Genomic DNA, 18,932 nt, shown 5'->3' on the forward strand with positions numbered 1-18,932 from the left:
GCAATTTGAGCAACATTAGCTTGTCACAGTTACTCCCTGTGTGCATCAGTGAGACTTGGCCAGTGATGACCCTGTCACTGGCTCACCACTCTTTCTTCCTTGGACCATTTTAATAGATACTGACCACTGCAGACCAGGAAACTCCCACAAGAACTGCAGTTTTGGAGATGCTCTAACCCATCTAGTCACATCCCAATTTGGCCCATTTTTCCTGCTTCTAACACATCAACGTTGGGACCTACATGTTCACTTGTTCGCTGATATAGCCCACTAACAGTTGCTATCATGAAGAAATGTCAGTGTTATTCACTTCACCTGTCAGTGCTCATGTTATACCTGATCAGTGAATTGCACTGGAGCAGCCCTTGAATTTATATAAGAGTTCATAATTGAACCACTTATTTTACTTGTAAATAAAACCACTAATTGCTCAGCTGTACCGGTGATGTGAATGGTTAAATAAACCATAAAGCCATAAGTCAAACACCACAGTCTGTTTTTTTAAACCGAAGTTGTATTCAACACATTTGTAAATATCATGTTTACAGAACATTCGGATTGTGTACAAGACTTAACTCTTCCACCAAAGAATGCAGTAATACCAGCAGAGAGCCCAAGTGGGGGGGGGTTGTCCCACTCCCGCTGCAATGAAGATGACAGATCAGTTTTAAAGGTGGTGTAAGTTGGCGGTGAGCGTTATTGTTTCAGGACAGCGACTCGAGCTCAATAATGTCTCAGAAGGGCTGTTTGAACGGAACATCAATTATTCATCCTCTCATATGTACAGTCTCTTTGACAGCTGCTTCACACGCTCCCGTCAAATCTGCTGTATCAGTGGAATCTGTCTCCTCATCGTCCTTCTCCGTCAGCAGAGGACGGCGCTTGCACCAGACACAGACATCCGTTTTTCGATTCAGGGACCGAACTCACGGGGACCGGAGTAAATGGAGCGTTTTGTCAAAATAATTTACGGAAGACTATTTGTGAATCACACTTAAAGTGAAAGGTTTTTCTATTTCTCAGCCAACAAAGTTCACTAATACACAGAAGCATTCCGAGAAGGGTATGAAAAACAAATCTGCAATTGTGGATATTTAACACATTTTACTATAAAAAATACGTCATTTATCAAATCTCAGTAGAATTGTGTTGGAAAGTAAAACCTTTCACATATGATGATGGAAGGTAGTGCAATATAAGAGATCATATGATAAACTTCAATGAACAATTCATTCCCATTAAATGCAAACTTGACCTTAAAGGGGACCTTTTTGCTTTTCCTTCTTTTCTATCACACGAACATATTTTATGTTATTCACTATGTCAAGGAAGGAAATCATTTTCATGAACTAAGCAGGATACGGTAAGTAGGCATTATTTTGAACTGTGAATCGTACGACGTTGCTCATTTAAGAGTTCAAGAATAAAAATACGGAGTGAAAATGAGCAGAATGGGTCCCCTTTAAGAGCATTTTGTCCGAGGCCAGCAGCTTAGCTGAACCTACAAAACCATTTACTAGAAGGTGATTTGCAGCACACGCTAGTTCCCAATTGGAAGCTTGGTTGAAGCTACAAGGAATTTGGAAAAGTAACCGATTAAACTATTCGTTTTACTTTTCTGGATTAGATGACACAGCTATTTTCCACAAACATTTTATATCATCGCGGCAAAGTGCTCTTCCCAAAATTGGCACTCCAGCGATGCACTGTATGATATATTAAGTGGAAACATTTACATCTAAGTTCTAGGGTAATAAAACTATTAGTGATTTAATAAATTTGTTGAATTTAAAATAAATAATTGACTTAATGCTAATGGAGTTTTTTTAAATAAAAGAAATCCTTAATGACTCAGTATTTCAATCTAGCAAGCTCTTTTTTTCCTTTTGGTTGTTCACAATAAAATATACAAAGTTTTTTCAAAAGTTTCTCCTAATAAGATCTCAAATTTGAAACATGTATTTTCATCTTTTTCAAGTTCAGCCCTCATTGGTCGGTGGATATCGAGGCATCATCTACTGGTAAACAATTTTTCTTCTTCTTCTGTAGTTTAAGCAACAGTTCTGTGCTCCTCCTTCTTAAGCACACATTTAAGTGTGAAACTTCCGTCACAGTGGTTTAAAAACATCATGTCTCTCTGTAAACCCCGAAAGCTGTCGGCAAACTCTCCTCCTCCTCTCATCTGAAGGCGAGGCTTTAAAAGAAAATTTACCAAAAAAAAAAAAAAAGTACAGTGTACAGTTTTTTCTCTCCACTCAGACGAAATCAGCTGCGTATTGCAGAAACATCATGAAAAGCAGGGAATGTCCAGAACAGCTGCAGGTCGCCCAAAGTGCCTCGGGTTATAGCAGCAGCAGGAGCAGCAGCAGAAATGCAGGCAGGTCAGAAACGCCCGTCCTTAGATCAGGACAGGGTGAAAACTTTTTTTTTTTGTTTGTTTTTCAACTTTTCTTTCAGCTTTTCCAGAAGCTTCGACGACCAGAAGGAACCCTGCCGCCCTCTCCTGCGGTTTGGAGGTTGAACACTAGGTGGTGACACCTCCTCGTGATCAGCTGGAGCTGCTGGAGCTACCGCCCTGCTGCGCCTTTGATGCTGAAACAGAAAAAACAAAGACATTCAGAAATGAAATTCTGTCTCAAGATATAATTTGAAAGCATTTGCTGTGGAAATAAACTGCGCTTTGTCCGGGGTTCGTTTGTACCTGTGAGGTCTCTGAAGCGTCTCTTGGCCTCGGCTCGCTCCTCAGAGTCGAAATACCAAACTGTGATGGCGTACCTGAAACACAAACGGCAAGAACAGTGTCTTCAGTGGTTGCCATTGCTGTCTGTAACGACCAGTGTGTGTTAATAAGGGTTACGTTTTTGCTAATTAATTTGCCATGTTTTAAGGAAAATTACAACACATCTAACAAATGCCAACAAAGGCAGATGGTCCAAGTCATCATGTCTGTAGTAGTTACAGGAGAAGCTGCCTCATGAATTGGGGTACTGATGGGTTGGTTGGCGGGTTACCTGGTGGTATAGGAAGGCTGCACTTCATGTGGGTTCCTGCGGTCTGACCAAAAGAAGAGCAGCCTATCAAAAAGTGGCTTGATGTCTGCCACGTACGACTTCCCTTCTGGAAAAATCCTGAGGATGCCGCCATGCTCCTGATAAACAACAGCAGGAAAGACAATTTAGTGAAAGTTCTTTTTCTCTCATTTCTATTCACTCCTGTCCCCAGACAGAAACCAATAATGTGCAAATATTCACATCTTAATTCTAATCAGTCGCGATCACTTCCTCTGATTTTATCAAGTCAAAGGAAGCAAAAAAACATTTCATACTGATGTCATCAGAGATCAAAGTCAGAAACTTCACTATTCACTCAGCTCACAATCAGACTTGAAATCATAAAAAAGATTCGAGATGGTGATCAAACACGAAAAACTGAAAAGAGGGTTCGATAAATGAATAAATGAACAAAGTGTAATAAGCACCTTGGCATTCCAGTTCTTGTTGAGGTAGTAGATGCAGGTGATGCAGCGTCCATCACAGTTGGGATTGTCCACGTGCTTGACATAACCCGCCCCATTTCCTGGGTAACACGCCACCATAGCCTAAACAGACACGCACAAGCAGAAATAATTAGAGCACTCCTGTGTCACTACTACCACAAAACCCTGCTGCTTTAAATGCACTTCACCACGAGCTCGGACATCATAGAAAGTGCTAACATTAACTGCTATTTTTTTCCTCATGTGTCTCATATTTGACTACATTACACAGATAAATAAAGTTTTTGCTTCACAGATTTATTTACGAAACATAATGGAAAACAGCACATATAAACAGAATTGATTAGTTATTACTTGGTTACTTTTTATTTTTGTTACCACTGATATTGTAATTATTCATAATTGTGGTTCTCATCAGTAGAATTTAACTGAGGCTTTGTAAACTTGTGAGCTGTCACAACTGCTGCTCACGTTTTTCCAAAGTTTTACAAATCAAACCATCAACACATGAATCAAGAGAGAAAAGAAAAGAAGTGAAGTTCTGAAACTGGAGTATAATGGAAGGAACTGATGAATAGTAAAAATACTAAAATATCAGGAATAAAATTGTAGTGTTAACAGAGATAACAGGAAATAAAAATGTACTAGACTGTTCTTTTAGTTTAGCACAATCTGATGTAATAAGATGATCATTTCCTATGGCTTGTTTTGGAAATATAATAACATAATATAAAAACAAGTAATGCTGAACGAGTACAGTGGCTGATATAATCTTCGAAATAAAAGCTGGCGCGTTGAAAATCAGTTATGCTGACACAATTACACATACTTCCTCTATGTGTGTGCGCACCAATGTAGGTGTGTGTGTGGTGGTTATTTACTAATATTTCTCGTGTCCAGATGTGCTTGTTGTGGTTGCATGCCTACACACCGAGTCGCACGTACACGTGTATGTGTACATATGTGTGTGTGTGCGTACGTGCTGCCAGTCAGTATTGGGAGGAAATTGGAACAGCCGCACTTGTGGTTACAGTATTGATAAGAGGCCATAATAGTTTTGCAAAGACCGACAGATTTCCCAACACAACCAGGAATCCTGACGTCACTGAGATTTTGGCCCCATCATCTATTTGTTCCACTATTTTTTGAAAATGAGCCATTTCTTTTTACATGTTTAAAATGAAAGAAATACTAAAACTAGAATACCAGTTCTTACAAACCAGTGCTTTGACTACAGAGTCCTCATAATTAATTGCTTCCTCGAAGCAATAAATAAAAATAAAATAATAAAAATACAATAAATATTCACAGAAAACGAGTTCATTTCAGTTAAAATGGAAACCTTTTCCAAACAGGACATGGGAGGTGGGAGCTAGGGGGGGGGGGGTTTCCCTGCATCCCCTCCCTGCAGCGCTGCGACCTCATAACCCCAGCAGGAAGTGTCTGATAAGCTCAGAGTAAGAGACGAGACTGTGAGACGTGAGACTGTGTCTCAGAGTCCACAGAAAACAAAGCACAAACTGTGATCCTTGCCGATGAAACAAAACCCAGTGGTCACAAACAGCTGATTCTGTGCTACTCAGGTTAGATCTGCTCAGACTGCCCACTGCAGCTAAACACCTACATCTAGCATTTCACAGACTGATATTATTATTTACTTGGGCTTGCAGTAAAACACACCTGCCCCTTTAATTTTTTCCAAAACAGAAAAAAATATTAAAAGACAATTTATTAAAGTTTTGTGCAAGTTTCCATGTTTCATCATTTGGCACTGAAAAATCAATCATTTTTTCCAGAATGTGGACCCTACTTTACAAATGAAAGAAAAAAAGAAAAGGAAAATGACGTTAGAGAAGATTGATGCTTGTTAAAAACACATGTTCCTTAAACGCGCCAAAACAAACATCAGCAGCACTGATTTATGTCAAAGCGTGTTATCTTTACCATCTCTCTGACGTCAACGTCGTCACCTCACCCCGATGATTACACACAGACTGCACGCAAGCCCCTCGACCAATGCCTGTAGCTCAATGTACGCACATGTCCAAGACATGAGCGTGATTTGCATTTATTCGTGGAACCTCGATAGCAGAAAATTATAGAGGCAAAGTCACGGCAGCAGTCACGCTGTCAACGTGCTTGCCCCTTTTCTCTGATGGGATTTCATTGTGAACCCCCCTTATTGTCAAACACATGCGTGCAAAGGCCTTCTACACCTTTGCACGCTCCATAGAATCTCATGGAAGCGAACATCCTGTTCACTTCCTTTCCTTTACGATTATCAACACACATGCCAGTTTATACAGGAAGGTCACAGTGCAGATTAACCCCAGATCCAATAGACCATTCCCTCGATACATCAACGACAACAGCAGCACACCTTTAGTAACCTTACCGACATCAACATGTACCACCTGATGTCTGTGTTTATACACCCGTCGCATGCAACCATGTAGACGCCACATCCCTTCCCTTTTGGGCGCTCTCGCTGTGAAACGCCCCTCTCTATTGCTTTTCATGAGAAGGGGATCGGGATGGTGGGTGGGTGCAGAAGTCAAGCCCCCGTCAGTGTGTGCGAGGGACTCCAAACGTGCACGTAGTTTCAGGCCTCCCTGGCTGCCAGTGACGACAAACCCCTAGCGCTGATAACGAGCGGCTGACCTGCTCCACAGGCTCGCTCTGAGGGGAAGTGGAGAAATCACGCAAGTTTGTTTACACGCCGCCACTAGGGCACGTACACACACACATACAGGCTTCATCATCATTACTGTCATCGTACAAGTGAGTTCCTGTAGAATGAGAAAAAAAAAAAAGCGCAGTGACACAGGAGGGGGGCTGAGCGGAGATGAAATGATACACTGTGAGAGGAAAAGGGCTGAAAACAAAACGCCTTAGAACTGTTTTTTAATTCAACTTTATCTTATCTCTCTAGCAGAGGGAGATGCAGAGAGGGGGGAGGAGAGGGGCACGGGGAGATGTTGTGCAGGTGTGGTGATGTCTGTGCGGTTGTTTGGCAGGTTTCCAGCCAGCTGATGGTTTAATGACAAAGCTACGTGTGGCGCGTGAGGCTACAGCGCGTCTGCAGCGCCACCGACATCCAGCAGCAGTGATTCTGCAACTTTTAGCAAACCCAGTCCAAGAGGTTTTAAGACCTTTTTAATGCCTCACAGATACTGGAGCTAGACTGTTTGGCTTCAACCACCTAACAGACTGGTGTCAAGCAATGCTTGGAGTTGGGTTTGTCTACTACTTTGGGTGCAATCTTTGATTTTTAATTATGTCCAGCTGCTTGTATCATAATCAGAATTGTATTTCAAACTATTATTAAAGGTGTTTTGTGTCCTCCACACAAAAGACAAATCCTGCTGTTTATTCTCCTGCATCATCTCCACGTGTGTGTGTGTGTGTGTGTGTGTGTGTGTGTGTGTGTGTGTGTGTGTGTGTGTGTGTGTGTGTGTTGTAACCAGGCTGACCCGTTTTCACAAGAAGTTCTATCTGATAACACGTACACACACAAACATGTGATAAGAGCTTACTGTACACTGCAGCACGTGAATGTGTGTGTGTGTGTGTGTGTAATGAGGATACTGTATGTGAGTGAGTGAGCTTTAGTGTGTGCTGAGGAGGAGTGAAGGAAGAATTGAATGTGTACGTGAGAATGTCCACTGCTACACGCGCATACCTTCACGCCCACTCACACGAATGGGCGTGTATCTGTTCTGCTGTGTCTGACTTTCCGAGGAACAATGTCTTTATAGGGACATTTTTGAAAAATTTAAGACAGTTTGGTCGCTCCTTGCTTTGGGATTTAAAACTTTAACAAGAACTTTTTGAGAGTTAGGCTTAGTTTTAAAGTTAAGGTCGGGGTCATTCGAGCCCAAGTGATGCTGATCTCAGAGAAAAGGACACAGACACAGTCTGGCATCCATCAAACACTGACTTGATGTTGTTATTTCAATAAATGAGCTGACTAGTTGTTGCAGGCTTTTGATATCATTTATCTAACATATTTTTCCATCTGTGTAAAATAGAATATCTGTAAGTGACTGACTAGATCTCCCCCTTTCTGTTGAGTTTCAGTTTTTCTGCTCTCCTATAACCAAAATGTAAAGTCTCAAATCTCTTAGATATATTCAATTAGATTTTTAGAAATGTCAAACAACAACAACAACAAAACAAAATGTGAATTTTTGCAAATCAGATCCAAATGACATTGAGGTATTTTAATAAAATGCAGTCTCAGTCTTGGAGTTCCTCTAAGTGCCACTTGGGGCTGGTACTAAAAAGGAGTCAATGCCCATAGACTCCCATGTTGAGCATTAAAAGCATATCCTAGTACAAAAATTGATTTTGGCCTCAATGGCTGGTTTCCACTTTCATAAAACTCTGAGTAGGGGGAATATGTTTATGACACATCCACCTGGATTTTTATATTAGGAAGATGCCCACACTGATTGGGACACCATACAGGTGGTCATGGGGTTTGCTAGGCTTGCTGTGACTATAGACGTGAAATTATGTTACGAGATGACAAACCCTTCAAATTTTTCTTAAAATGCAGCTCATAAATGTCTTTTTTGCGGGATGAATCAAGGAGATCCCAAGATTCATTGTGGATTGGTGGTTTGGACAGTCCAAGCAAAGTGGTCAAAGAATTCTCTTTTAGATGTAAGCACATTTCACTCGCCGATCGAGCAGTACCGATGTTAAAATTACTGAATTTCAAATTAAGTTACATTTGTGACGCGAGTCGTTACTTATTGTGGCTCAGGTCCAGCAGTCTAAAAGCCTTTAAAACAAAAAGCAGCTTAAATTTTTAATTTAATCTTACACAGACTGTGGCAGTGTTATAGGTAATGAATACTATCGTCTTAATTTGTCTTAGGACTGCAAATGTCTAGAGTGAGGGGAGACTGAGAAACCCACTGATGCAAAACTTCTTTGGTGCTTCAGAGGAGAGGTGATGGGATAGAGGTTTTCCACTGCTGATGACCCTCTGGGACAAATTCATCAATGTGCGAGAAAAGGGAAGAGAAACTGGAGTCTGGAGCACCAGCTTAATGCATGAGCTGTTTTCTACCAGTCCCTCAACTATAGAAAAATTTAAACCGATTCCTAAATATTTGCTACCTATATTTAAAGCAAGTATCAGCAACAAAATGTCCTTGAAGATAAGTGAAAGAAATCTCCGTCCCGGGTTTCTCCGTGGATCGGGTTTCCTCCGAGGCGTGGGCACCTATAAGCAGAGTTTTGTCTTTACCCTATGAGATTCAAAATTATTCAAAGTAACACTCAGGTATGCCGTTCAGCAGGTTAGTTACAGCGCCGGGAGTAGCTTGGGAGAACAAGGAAACACAGACTGCTTCAGGTTGCTTTCCCAAAATCAACTCAAAGGTTTATTCATCAGACAACAGTTTATATAGAGGAAAAAGGTTCGTGTGTCAGCAGAATCAGAATCAGAAAGGGGTTTATTGCCAAATGTTGAGCAGGTTTACAACATTAGGAAATTGCTGCGGTGCTTCAGTGCAAACATAGTGTCATAAATAGCACTTAAATAGACATGAAAAAATAAAAGTAGGGATAAGAATTAAAAGTGCTACGTAGAAAGATATGTGCATGAGCTATACATGAGATATATACATGAGAATAAGAATTAAGAGTGCTACGTTGAAAGATATATACATGAGTGCAGGTGGTGATCAGTGCCAATCATGGAATGATGCAGTGAACACAGCGTAGGGTCATGTGTTAGTGGTGGGAACAGTCATACGGTTATTGTTCATGTGTCCAACAGCAGAGGGGAAGAAACTGTTCTTATGGCGAGAGGTTCTGGTGCGAATGGACCGGAGCCTCCTGCCTGAGGGGAGCAGGTCAAACAGACTGTGTCCAGGGTGAGAAGGGTCAGCTGAGATCCGAGCTGCACGCCGCAATGTCCTGGAGGTGTACAGGTCCTGCAAAGATGGGAGTCTGCAGCCAATCACCTTCTCAGCAGAGCGCACAACACGCTGCAGTCTCTGTTTGTCCCTGATAGTGGCTCCAGCGTACCACACGGTGATGGAGGGGGTGAGGATGGACTCGATGATTGCAGTGTAGAATTGCATCATCGTCCGTGTTGGCAGGTTGAATTTCTTCAGCTGCCTCAGGAAGTACATCCTCTGCTGGGCTTTCTTAATGACGGAGGTGATGGTGGGCTCCCACTTCAGGTCCTGGGTGATGGTGGTACCCAGGAAGCGGAATGAGTCCACAGAGGTGATGGGGGTGTCAGTCAGGATGATGGGGGGGAGTGGGGCTGTGTGCTTCCTGAAGTCCACAATAATCTCCACTGTCTTCTGGGCATTCAGCACCAGGTTGTTGTGGCTGCACCAGGACACCAGACGTTCAACCTCCCTCCTGTAGGCAGACTCATCCCCGTCCGAGATGAGTCCAATAACGGTGGTGTCATCTGCAAACTTGATTAGCTTGACAGACTGGTGGGTGGAGGTGCAGCAGTTGGTGTACAGGGAGAAGAGCAGAGGAGAAAGAACACAGCCCTGAGGGGAGCCGGTGCTGATGGTCCGGGAGTCCGAGACATTCTTTCCCAGCCTCACATGCTGCTTCCTGTCCATCAGGAAGTCAGTGATCCACCGGCAGATGGGGTCAGGCACATTCATCTGGGAAAGCTTGTCTCGGAGATGGTCTGGAAGGATGGTGTTGAAGGCAGAGCTGAAGTCCACAAACAGGATCCTGGCGCAGATTCTCAGTTCAGACCGGTACAGACCAAATAAGGAAACGTCTTCCTGCCCTCTGAGCAAAGAAGTATCCTTTGTATAGTTTATCAGTTCAGCTACAATTTATGATTATCCCAGCAAAATACACTCCTAGACATAGAATACAGAGTTCTTTCATTAGTGAATTCTGAAACAAACCACCTGGCCTTTAACAAGCTCTTTTCTAGGAGATAAAGAAGGGAGGATGGGAATAAGGAAGTGATCTCTGTGGTATTTTCGACCTTGGTACCAGCCTGTGATTCTTACACATTAATTCTTGGGTCACAGAGAAAGAGAAAAACAACTAGTAAATGGGCCTTATTGAGTAACAGTTTTCCTGTATAATATCACTATAAAACAATATCCTGTAAATGCTACCATGGTATCAAAATATCACAACTGTTCCTAAGTAAATGTATTTTGATCAGTTAAATTCCACCTCCGGCCATTTTTATGGAAATGTATGAAAAATATACATCCTATAATAAAATAATCCATTTAATGTAGGCCCTTGGATATTTTATTATACTGTGCCAAAGTGAAATGACATTAGTCACACAAACTACACTAACTGTTTACTGACTAATTGTAACACTACTGTTAGCTAAAGGACACAGCTTAATAACGTTGTTTTTACATGTGCCAAGTACATCACAAAATCTAAAAGTTCTCCAGTAAAAGTAAAACAAATTAGATAAAATAAAGATTTTCTCTAGCTGCTGTGCACACGAAACAGTGCGTTGTATCTACACCATCTCACTTAAGGGTGCCTTAGTTTCAGCCTTCAGTCTTCACAACTTGCATTATTATTCCTACAATACTGCTGTTCATTATCTGTCTGAGAGTTGTAGAGTTAAAGTTTTTAACACATTAATAGAACTTTAGATCTACTTTGAACTGCATTGTACTGCATGTCAATTCAGCAGTTTATATACTGCTAGTAAATACAATATTGTTATTATTATGTGGAGGCTCATTCTGGGTCAATGCCCACAGGTTTCTGTTCAGGTTAATAGGTAGAGACGATACATGTAAAAGCTGAGAATGGTACTCCTACGACGGAACCGTAATCTTCACGCCATTAATCATCACAGCAGCGGAGAACACCCAGAGGACCTGACCTGATGTCGTAAATTCCCTGCCCTTCCTGCACCTTGTTCTGGTTTCTGAAACACTGGCTCAGGGCCCAGAATTGGTCAGTTACTGAAATACTGCCAAAAGGCCAACAAGTTACTGAGAAAAAGAAGAACGTCCAAGCACAACAGAAAGAAAGAAAAGGATAGAGGAAATAAAGCAGAGCTCCAGTCAGTGCCTAGTGATTAAGTTATGTAGAGTCCACTTGAGCTCACATCTGCCTTTTTCACAACTAACAATTCGCTGTAATAAATACCAATATTAAAACCACTGTCACAGCATGCCATGTTTTTGTGCAAGAGCTTTGGTGTGTTTACTTCTACGCATGATGCACCTTTCCACTGAGCAGCTAGAGGAGGAGAGCATGTGAGGAGTGTGTGATGAGCCAAGCCGTTAAATGAAAGAAGGAAGGCCTGAGATAAACAGCATCTCCTGATCTCAGCATCACTTATAACCAGCTGGAGTCCAAACCAGCGCACAGCTTCAGCACAATGCCACTACTGACAGTGGGGAGTGACATCTCCGTTTTTATTTTAACCTGTGAGTTCCAGACACACGAAGTTTATTTTTAACTGCTGACTGGAGTTTGTTGATGGTGAAAACTACACGAAGCAAGTTATAAAGTCTTTACGGTCTACATCACAAATAAATTATATAAAAAACAGTTAAAGAATTTGTTACTTAACTAAAATGAGTTTACTAAAGTCGGCTTTAAACAGTGTACCCTTTTAAAAAGTACATATCTTATGATGCTTATTTCGGGGTTTTACTCACTTTAACTCTGAATAAACTACTCATGATATGCTTTATTTGGGCTTTTTGGTTTTCAAACATTCGACGACAAACTACACATGTAAGCAGGTCTGATCGTGTTTAAAGATCGGTTCGTATTTTGCTTTCCTCAGTTTTGTCAGCTCTGGTCCTCTGCGTCTCCTGTTTGGTCGCTCCCGATCAAATACTGGCACATTTTGGCCCTTTATTAGCTTGTTTTTCTGAATCGTCACGATGGCTGTAAACCAGGATCGTGCCACCAGGCGGTTTCGCTTACCTGGGATCTTTCCCGAATCGCTTTGTTTCCCAGCCTCCCGGAGCAAAAGGAGATCAGCTTATCGATCAGGTTGAGCAAGAAGTTGATGGCCTCGCAGCCGCGTTCCGATCCGCTCACCCAGGCGATCTTGTCTCCACGGATGCTCCTCCGGTGGACTGCCGGGACGGATCCGGCCAGCCGGCCGTCCTGCAGAACTCCAGAGCGGTGCATGTCTTTCACCTGATCCAACACCGCGCCCCCGGCCAGCTCGCCGAGGAGTCCGTCCACGTAGTAGAAGCCGTATTCCTGCAGGGCCGGGACGACCTGCTCAAGAGCCAAACGCTCCAATTCCGTGTCCGATAAGTGTTCAATGAAAGGCATTTTAACTGTTGAGGTAATCTTGGAAGTTTAAAAAAACGTACAAAAAGAAACGAGTCGCAGGTTCAAAGTTTTGGCTGTAAAATGATTGAATCGACAAACAGAGAGAGGGAAGCCCGTTTCGCCGTCAGCTCTGTTTCTGTGACGGTCTGAATTCAGCCCTGCTGAATTCCAACAGTCAAGCACCGAGCTGACAGAGTTCACGGAATACCTCTGAAGTCCTGCGTTTCTCCGCTCGCGTTTATCATTCTGCCCACGACACAGGCGATCAAGCGACTGTACAAGTACACCACATCCGGTAACGGATTTCACAATAAGTGTCGCACTGCCTGACAAACCTTTTGCCTCTTGGTGTGTTTAATTTTTAACGGTGGTCGAGGGGATTGCTAGTTATTACAAGGGTGTCTGGAACATCAGTTCCAGAAAAAATAAAATAATATATCTGAAAGAATAAACCTTCAGCGTGGGACTAAAATATTTCAGTATGAGACTAAACAGGCTGCTATAGAGCATTTCTCATTAATTGCTGAAAACTAATCAATAATATGATCAAAAGACATTTTAACAAATCATTTTTGTACAAGTGATTTGTCACGTAAAATGCTAAATATTCTAAGCTCAGCAATAGTTCAAACTAATCTGTCGCATTATATATACACTAAGCATTCTGATGAAATTCAACTGTATTGAAATTCGTCATGATGCTTAACTGTAAAACACAAAGCTAACTTTTAAATCAAATGCACTAATTCTGATATTGATTCGACATTTAGCCTTCAATAAGACGAATTCCTCTGAATTGACAATTGATTCTTGAGAGTTACGATAGTTTTATAGCTTTATTTTACAGGAATGCCGGCCTACTTCCGGTGGCATTCCTCTAGCTTTACAGTAGAGATCGGGGAGTGAATGTGCGAGGAGTGAGAGACGTGCTGGATGTGATGTCCACTGTGTGGGGGAGAGGTGAGGCTTCGTGACTTCCCCACTGCGTTTCTCTTTTATGGCCTCCTCTTACATCACGTGACGATTCGCGTGCCAAATCATTTTCACTTGAATTCCCACACAAAACAAGCGGTACACAAAAAAACAATGTGCCACAACAAGAAACCACGGCAGCACAAACTCCACACAGATCATTCACCTCGTTGTCAGCAACACAAAATATCACGCAGTAAAGTTGCCACAATGCGAGTTAGTTAAAGTTAAAGGAGCAGCAGTGGTTCGGTAACGTGCCCACGCGCTGGGCGTGCCCGTCGCCATTAAGTACTACGTGAGCTGCATGTAGCCCTCGCGCTCACTGCCTCCTCCCCTCCCTAACGGAAGTAAACAGTGAACGTGTACTTGACCACGTGCAGGGAAAATACAAAGCAGCTGCAACGGAAACTATCATGCAGCATACAGGATAATAATATTAAAATAAATAAATAAATATATAAATAATAATAACAATAAAACTAAACCCGTAAACAATTGAAGTGTATTACCGGGTATGTCTTAAAATCGTTCATCTTTAATTAATTATTTGCAGCAATTTTAAATTCTAGTATTCAATTAAATTTTATTTATACAGCGCCAAATCACAACAACAGTCGCCTCAAGACTATGATTATGGTGCTATAATTACAGTGGAGTGTTGAATGCTGCACACTTTGATTACAGAGACTCAAAAAATAAAGATTGACTCTATGTCAGATATTGGATTATTTGAACACATACTGGGAGACGTTAAGCTGGAAAAAAAAAAAAACCCAAAAAAACAAATCAGGATTCCACAGACCTGCTGAGATATGTGAGCCCAACAGCTCTTTGCTTTTCACAAGACAACGGAAAGGTTTGAAATGGCTGGTTTAATCTACAGCATTATAAAATGTTGTATTGTTCACTGTGTAAAAACTTCCTATGATTACCACAAGCTGTAAAAACGCAGTGTAGTAAAAAGAACAATGTTACACTCTGAAATAATTTGGAAGTATAATTCAAGAAAAGTGTACTCAAGCACTGTAACCTCCTAAATGTTCTTAATTACTGTCAGGAAAAACATTTGAAATCTCTCACAGTAGTCCATCCCAGACTGTACACATAAACTCCAAAGTAATCAAGAGTTTATTGAGAAATAGGTCCCCTGCCAATATTGGCAGTTATGTACAAATCACTGATAAAAATAAAGATTCAAAGATCCTGAGGAAACACTAAAACAGAATTCCTATGGAATAAAATCACCTTCAGATATAAAGTAAGTGAGGTGCATGGGGATGTAGACGGAGTATGACAGCTACTAACCTTGTGCCTTCCTCTGATCTTGTGCTTCCCCAACTTCCCATCGGCGTAGGTGACCAGTTTGTCCATCTTCGACAGCAGGTAGCCGATGTTCTCGCAGCCTGGCTCGTTTCCTTCCACCCAAACGATCTGGTCTCCACGAATACTCCTAGTGTTGTCCAGGCCTCTGCTGGCCAGCTTGCCGTCCTGCATCTTCCCGGAGTGGTGCAGCTCTTGGACCTCTTGCAGAACCCGGTCTCCAATTTTGCTCCCGAGGAAGTTGTCAATGATGCACATGCCATAGGAGTTCATGCTGGGGATGATGTAGTGGAGCACCAGTCTGTGACTGCTGCGGTACCTCCGGTCTTTGGATCTGGGATGGGCGCTCCAGGGAAGAGCATAGGGTACGATCCCGGCCCTATTTTTCCCAGCCCCAGCCCTGGCTATATCTCTGACTGTTTTCCCGACTTCACTCACAGCTTCAATTCCAGCTTCAACCCCAGTCCCATTTTCTTGGATCTGACCTTTCATGTCTGCAACTGTAACACTGTTGCTGCTGGTCCCAAATGTAACGCCATCTCCAGTATCGAACCCTGTATCAAATCCAGCTTTGACACCAGTCCCAACTTGGGGCTCTACCTTGGCCCCCACAAAAGTGTCTCCAGGTCCAGTGTCAGCACTGCTAAACCTCCAGGGGAGCAGCTGATCTGCATGTCTGTGGTCATTATCATCATCATTGACAAGTTTGTGGGAGTCAGTTTTAATTTCTTCCTTATTCACAACCTTGGATAGAGGACTCATGTCTGCATGCGTTCCCATCCGACTTGTTTAGCTGCTCTACACTCTGCTGACTGTTTTATAGGAAAGCACAAAGCCCCCAGGAAAGAACAGGAAGACAGAAAATGAGCAAGCTGGTTTCCAAAATAAGAGTGAGAGTAAAGGCCACCTTAATAGCTACACAAACAGCCATTACAAAAATATATCAAAAAGTTGAAAAAAAAAAGTATCACAAGAATATATGCTGGAAAGGACTTTCCTTCACTATCCAAAAACCATCCAAAATCATTTGTCGACAATGCTTTTATTTTGAAAGTTTTGGTCAGAAGTTTTTGTTGCATTGTACTTTAATGGGTTAGGATAGTTTTTGAAAGTATAATAATAATAATAATAATAATAATAATAATAATAATAATAATAATGTTTTAGGTTGTTCCACCGTCTACCGTGACCTTTTTGGCAGGATAGCCTGTCTATCGAAGTTGTACTTTTAAACTTAATCAGTAAAATATAGGCGGACTGTTCCTCCAAAACATACACAGAATGTCTTAAAACAGCTATCTGACGCGCATTTCTGCCAGCACCGCGCTGTTTGGCCGACTCCAGACCGTTTGTATCTGCCAAACTGAGAGTAAAGTCGTATTTTTTACGTTGTCATTAAAAAAATAAAAACAACATTTTCTCGGAAACAGCTGTCGGGGTAGTGTACCTGCTGGTTTTTCCCCCAGTCAAAAAGCCGTGTGAATCCCGTTACTGCTCCCAAAAAAGTCGCAGTGGAATAATCTGCTGTCACCTCGGAACGTACGTGACTTGCGGCAGATTCTAGTACAGAGGCAGCCTCGGATGACCGAAGCACGCACTGAGAGTCGAGCGAAGCGTGCACGTTAGCTGAGACATCCCGAGAGTGCAGGAAGGGGCTGAAACATCACTGCTGCTATATAAAGACGCAGAGCTAAACTTTAAAGAAGTGACCATCAGATTAATAATATCGGTTTGCTAATAAAAGCAACACGTATGCCGATTTTCTGGTGACTGTATCTTACAGCCGTCGAACTGTACAATACCCCTATTTAAACGTGCATTGGTTAAGTTAGTTATCTTTTTAAGCACATTTAAGTAGAGAGAACCAAGAGATTTTGAGTAATTATCAAAAAGGAAGAAGAAACCTCTAGGTTCATTTATTTAATGATAAATAAATGATTAATGATAATTTAATCCTCTTTCTCAGAGGAAGGCGTATAGATACGTAAACACGGCATAATACTATTTAGCTCTAGAAGGATCTAAACTTTAGAGATCGCTATAAGTAGACATTAAGGTCAGGGGAGAAGATAAGGTGTGGTCAGGGGTGGCCAAGGTCACCACAGCAACTCTATTCAACCCACATATAAAATGTAAAAGTTTACCTTCATGAAATGAATGTTTTTGTTTGTTTGTTTAAAATTACAGACATTGATTTTTTTTAACAAAAGGATGTTAGAAAATTATGTTGTCAGTAAAGGTTCTAGAAGAAGAATGTAAGTCAAAATGAGGTTTCATATGCTACACTCATCTTTATGGTGGAATAACCATGGAAATTTGAGCCAAAATGTACTTTTTGAATAATCCAGGGCATCAGCGTTTGTTTCTGCTCCTCTTCAACATGATCATTGAATTGGTGCCATTTTGCTATTGAAACTATGTAATGATACTGATGCTCAGAGTATGTTTTAGAAGAAAATTATGTTGAACGACAAGATTCCGGCCTTGGGTTGTGACATGTGGAGATGGTGTAAAAATGATTTTTCTGCAGTTTTTAACAGAGCTTAAGATCTGTTTTTCAACCATGAAAATATAAGACACGAGTGACCCGTAAGAATCTGCATGGCAGGCATAACAACAGCTCTTCAAATTCCCTAAATAAGTGAAGGTGCTGTAGTGCTTCCCATATTATGTCCTTTAGGCTACACTGGATGATTCTTTATGAAAGGAAAGGAGGTAATGCTCTCCTAATAAACCGTCAGACAATAAAATTTCATGCCATAAATTGCTGATTTGGTCTAAACCAAACTTTCAGATACAGGCTGTATTAAACCCTTCACTGGACTCTGAACGTCACACTTTTGTGATCCAATCTACATTTTGTCAAGTTATTGCTTTATATGAATATTTATAGTAAATTAAATTAAACATAAATAAATAAAATCTATAAATTAACATTTTAATAGTAACATGATTTCTTTGCAAGTGGTTATATGACCCTCATGAGAAAACATGGTGAGAATTTGTGGAGGGAATCATCTAAGACGTTCTTTTTGTAGTCCCTTTTAAGGACATTGTAGTTTCACCTTAAGAGACCCACATTAAAGATCAAGGAGCCAGTGTAAGGGCAATTGGAATCTCTTCACATAAATCCTTATAAATGCTCCTTAACATATGTTCTTGATCACATGATGTTAATCATGGCAATTGCTTTGGACTATTCCATTACAGCCATTTCATTGATAATGATAACTGTGTGTACATATGTTGGGTTTAAAACTTTAAATTACATTTTTTTTAAAAACCTAAGACCAAATTAACTGAACAAAACCTGAACAGACAAACTATCAAATTCTTAGCTCCTGGAGACACAGGGTGTTTGGTTTGTTGTGGTTCATCATGGTTCTGGTCACACAGTAACATGTGTTAACAAGCATCTGCAGAATGCAAATCTACAGTACTGGACAAAATGACTAGTTTCACCTCATTTCTTTATTTTTTGCTAGGAAAATGGAAGAAGTCAAAGATGGAAATACAGCAGCATATAAGCAAAAATAGAGTTGTTACAGTTCTAATGAGCTTGAATGTTAATTTTTGGTATTGCCACCTCTACTCTTTAATAAAGCAATATTTCTTTTAGGCAAGCTTTCTTGTAATTTCCTTAGGTAGTTTCAAGAATAGTTCTCCAGATTTTTTTAAGGACTATCCAAAGTTCTTCTTTGGGTGCTGGCTGCCTTTTATTTCTTGCTCTTTCAACCCCACGCTATTTTAATAATGTTTGGGCTCTGGGGAGGCCAATCCATGACTGACAGTCAGTGATGGGAATAACGGCGTTACTTTTTTCAGTAGCGCGTAATCTAACTAATTACTATTTCTA

General features: G+C 41.2%; 1 protein-coding gene across 2 annotated transcripts; it reads right to left on the bottom strand.

Annotated features, from left to right (window-relative positions):
• Nucleotides 1-494: 494 nt before the first annotated feature.
• egln3 (egl-9 family hypoxia-inducible factor 3) lies at nucleotides 495-16,719 on the bottom strand. Of its 2 annotated transcripts, XM_082516538.1 has the most exons (6): nucleotides 16,524-16,719; nucleotides 15,062-15,888; nucleotides 3,479-3,598; nucleotides 3,012-3,148; nucleotides 2,702-2,775; nucleotides 495-2,592 (listed from the first exon to the last, which is right to left on the bottom strand). In XM_082516538.1, the coding sequence occupies exons 2-6, from the start codon at nucleotides 15,854-15,856 to the stop codon at nucleotides 2,549-2,551; spliced, it is 1,170 nt and encodes a 389-aa protein (XP_082372664.1). In that variant the 5' UTR covers nucleotides 15,857-15,888; nucleotides 16,524-16,719; the 3' UTR covers nucleotides 495-2,548. The 2 variants fall into 2 exon arrangements, with proteins under 2 accessions (XP_082372664.1, XP_082372665.1); XM_082516539.1 differs by lacking the exons at nucleotides 15,062-15,888; nucleotides 16,524-16,719 and adding an exon at nucleotides 12,425-13,066.
• Between the last annotated feature and the right edge of the window lie 2,213 nt (nucleotides 16,720-18,932).

The sequence above is a fragment of the Aulonocara stuartgranti genome (genome assembly GCF_965226115.1).
Source record: "Aulonocara stuartgranti genome assembly, chromosome: 19".
In the NCBI taxonomy this organism is placed as follows: Eukaryota; Metazoa; Chordata; class Actinopteri; order Cichliformes; family Cichlidae; genus Aulonocara; species Aulonocara stuartgranti.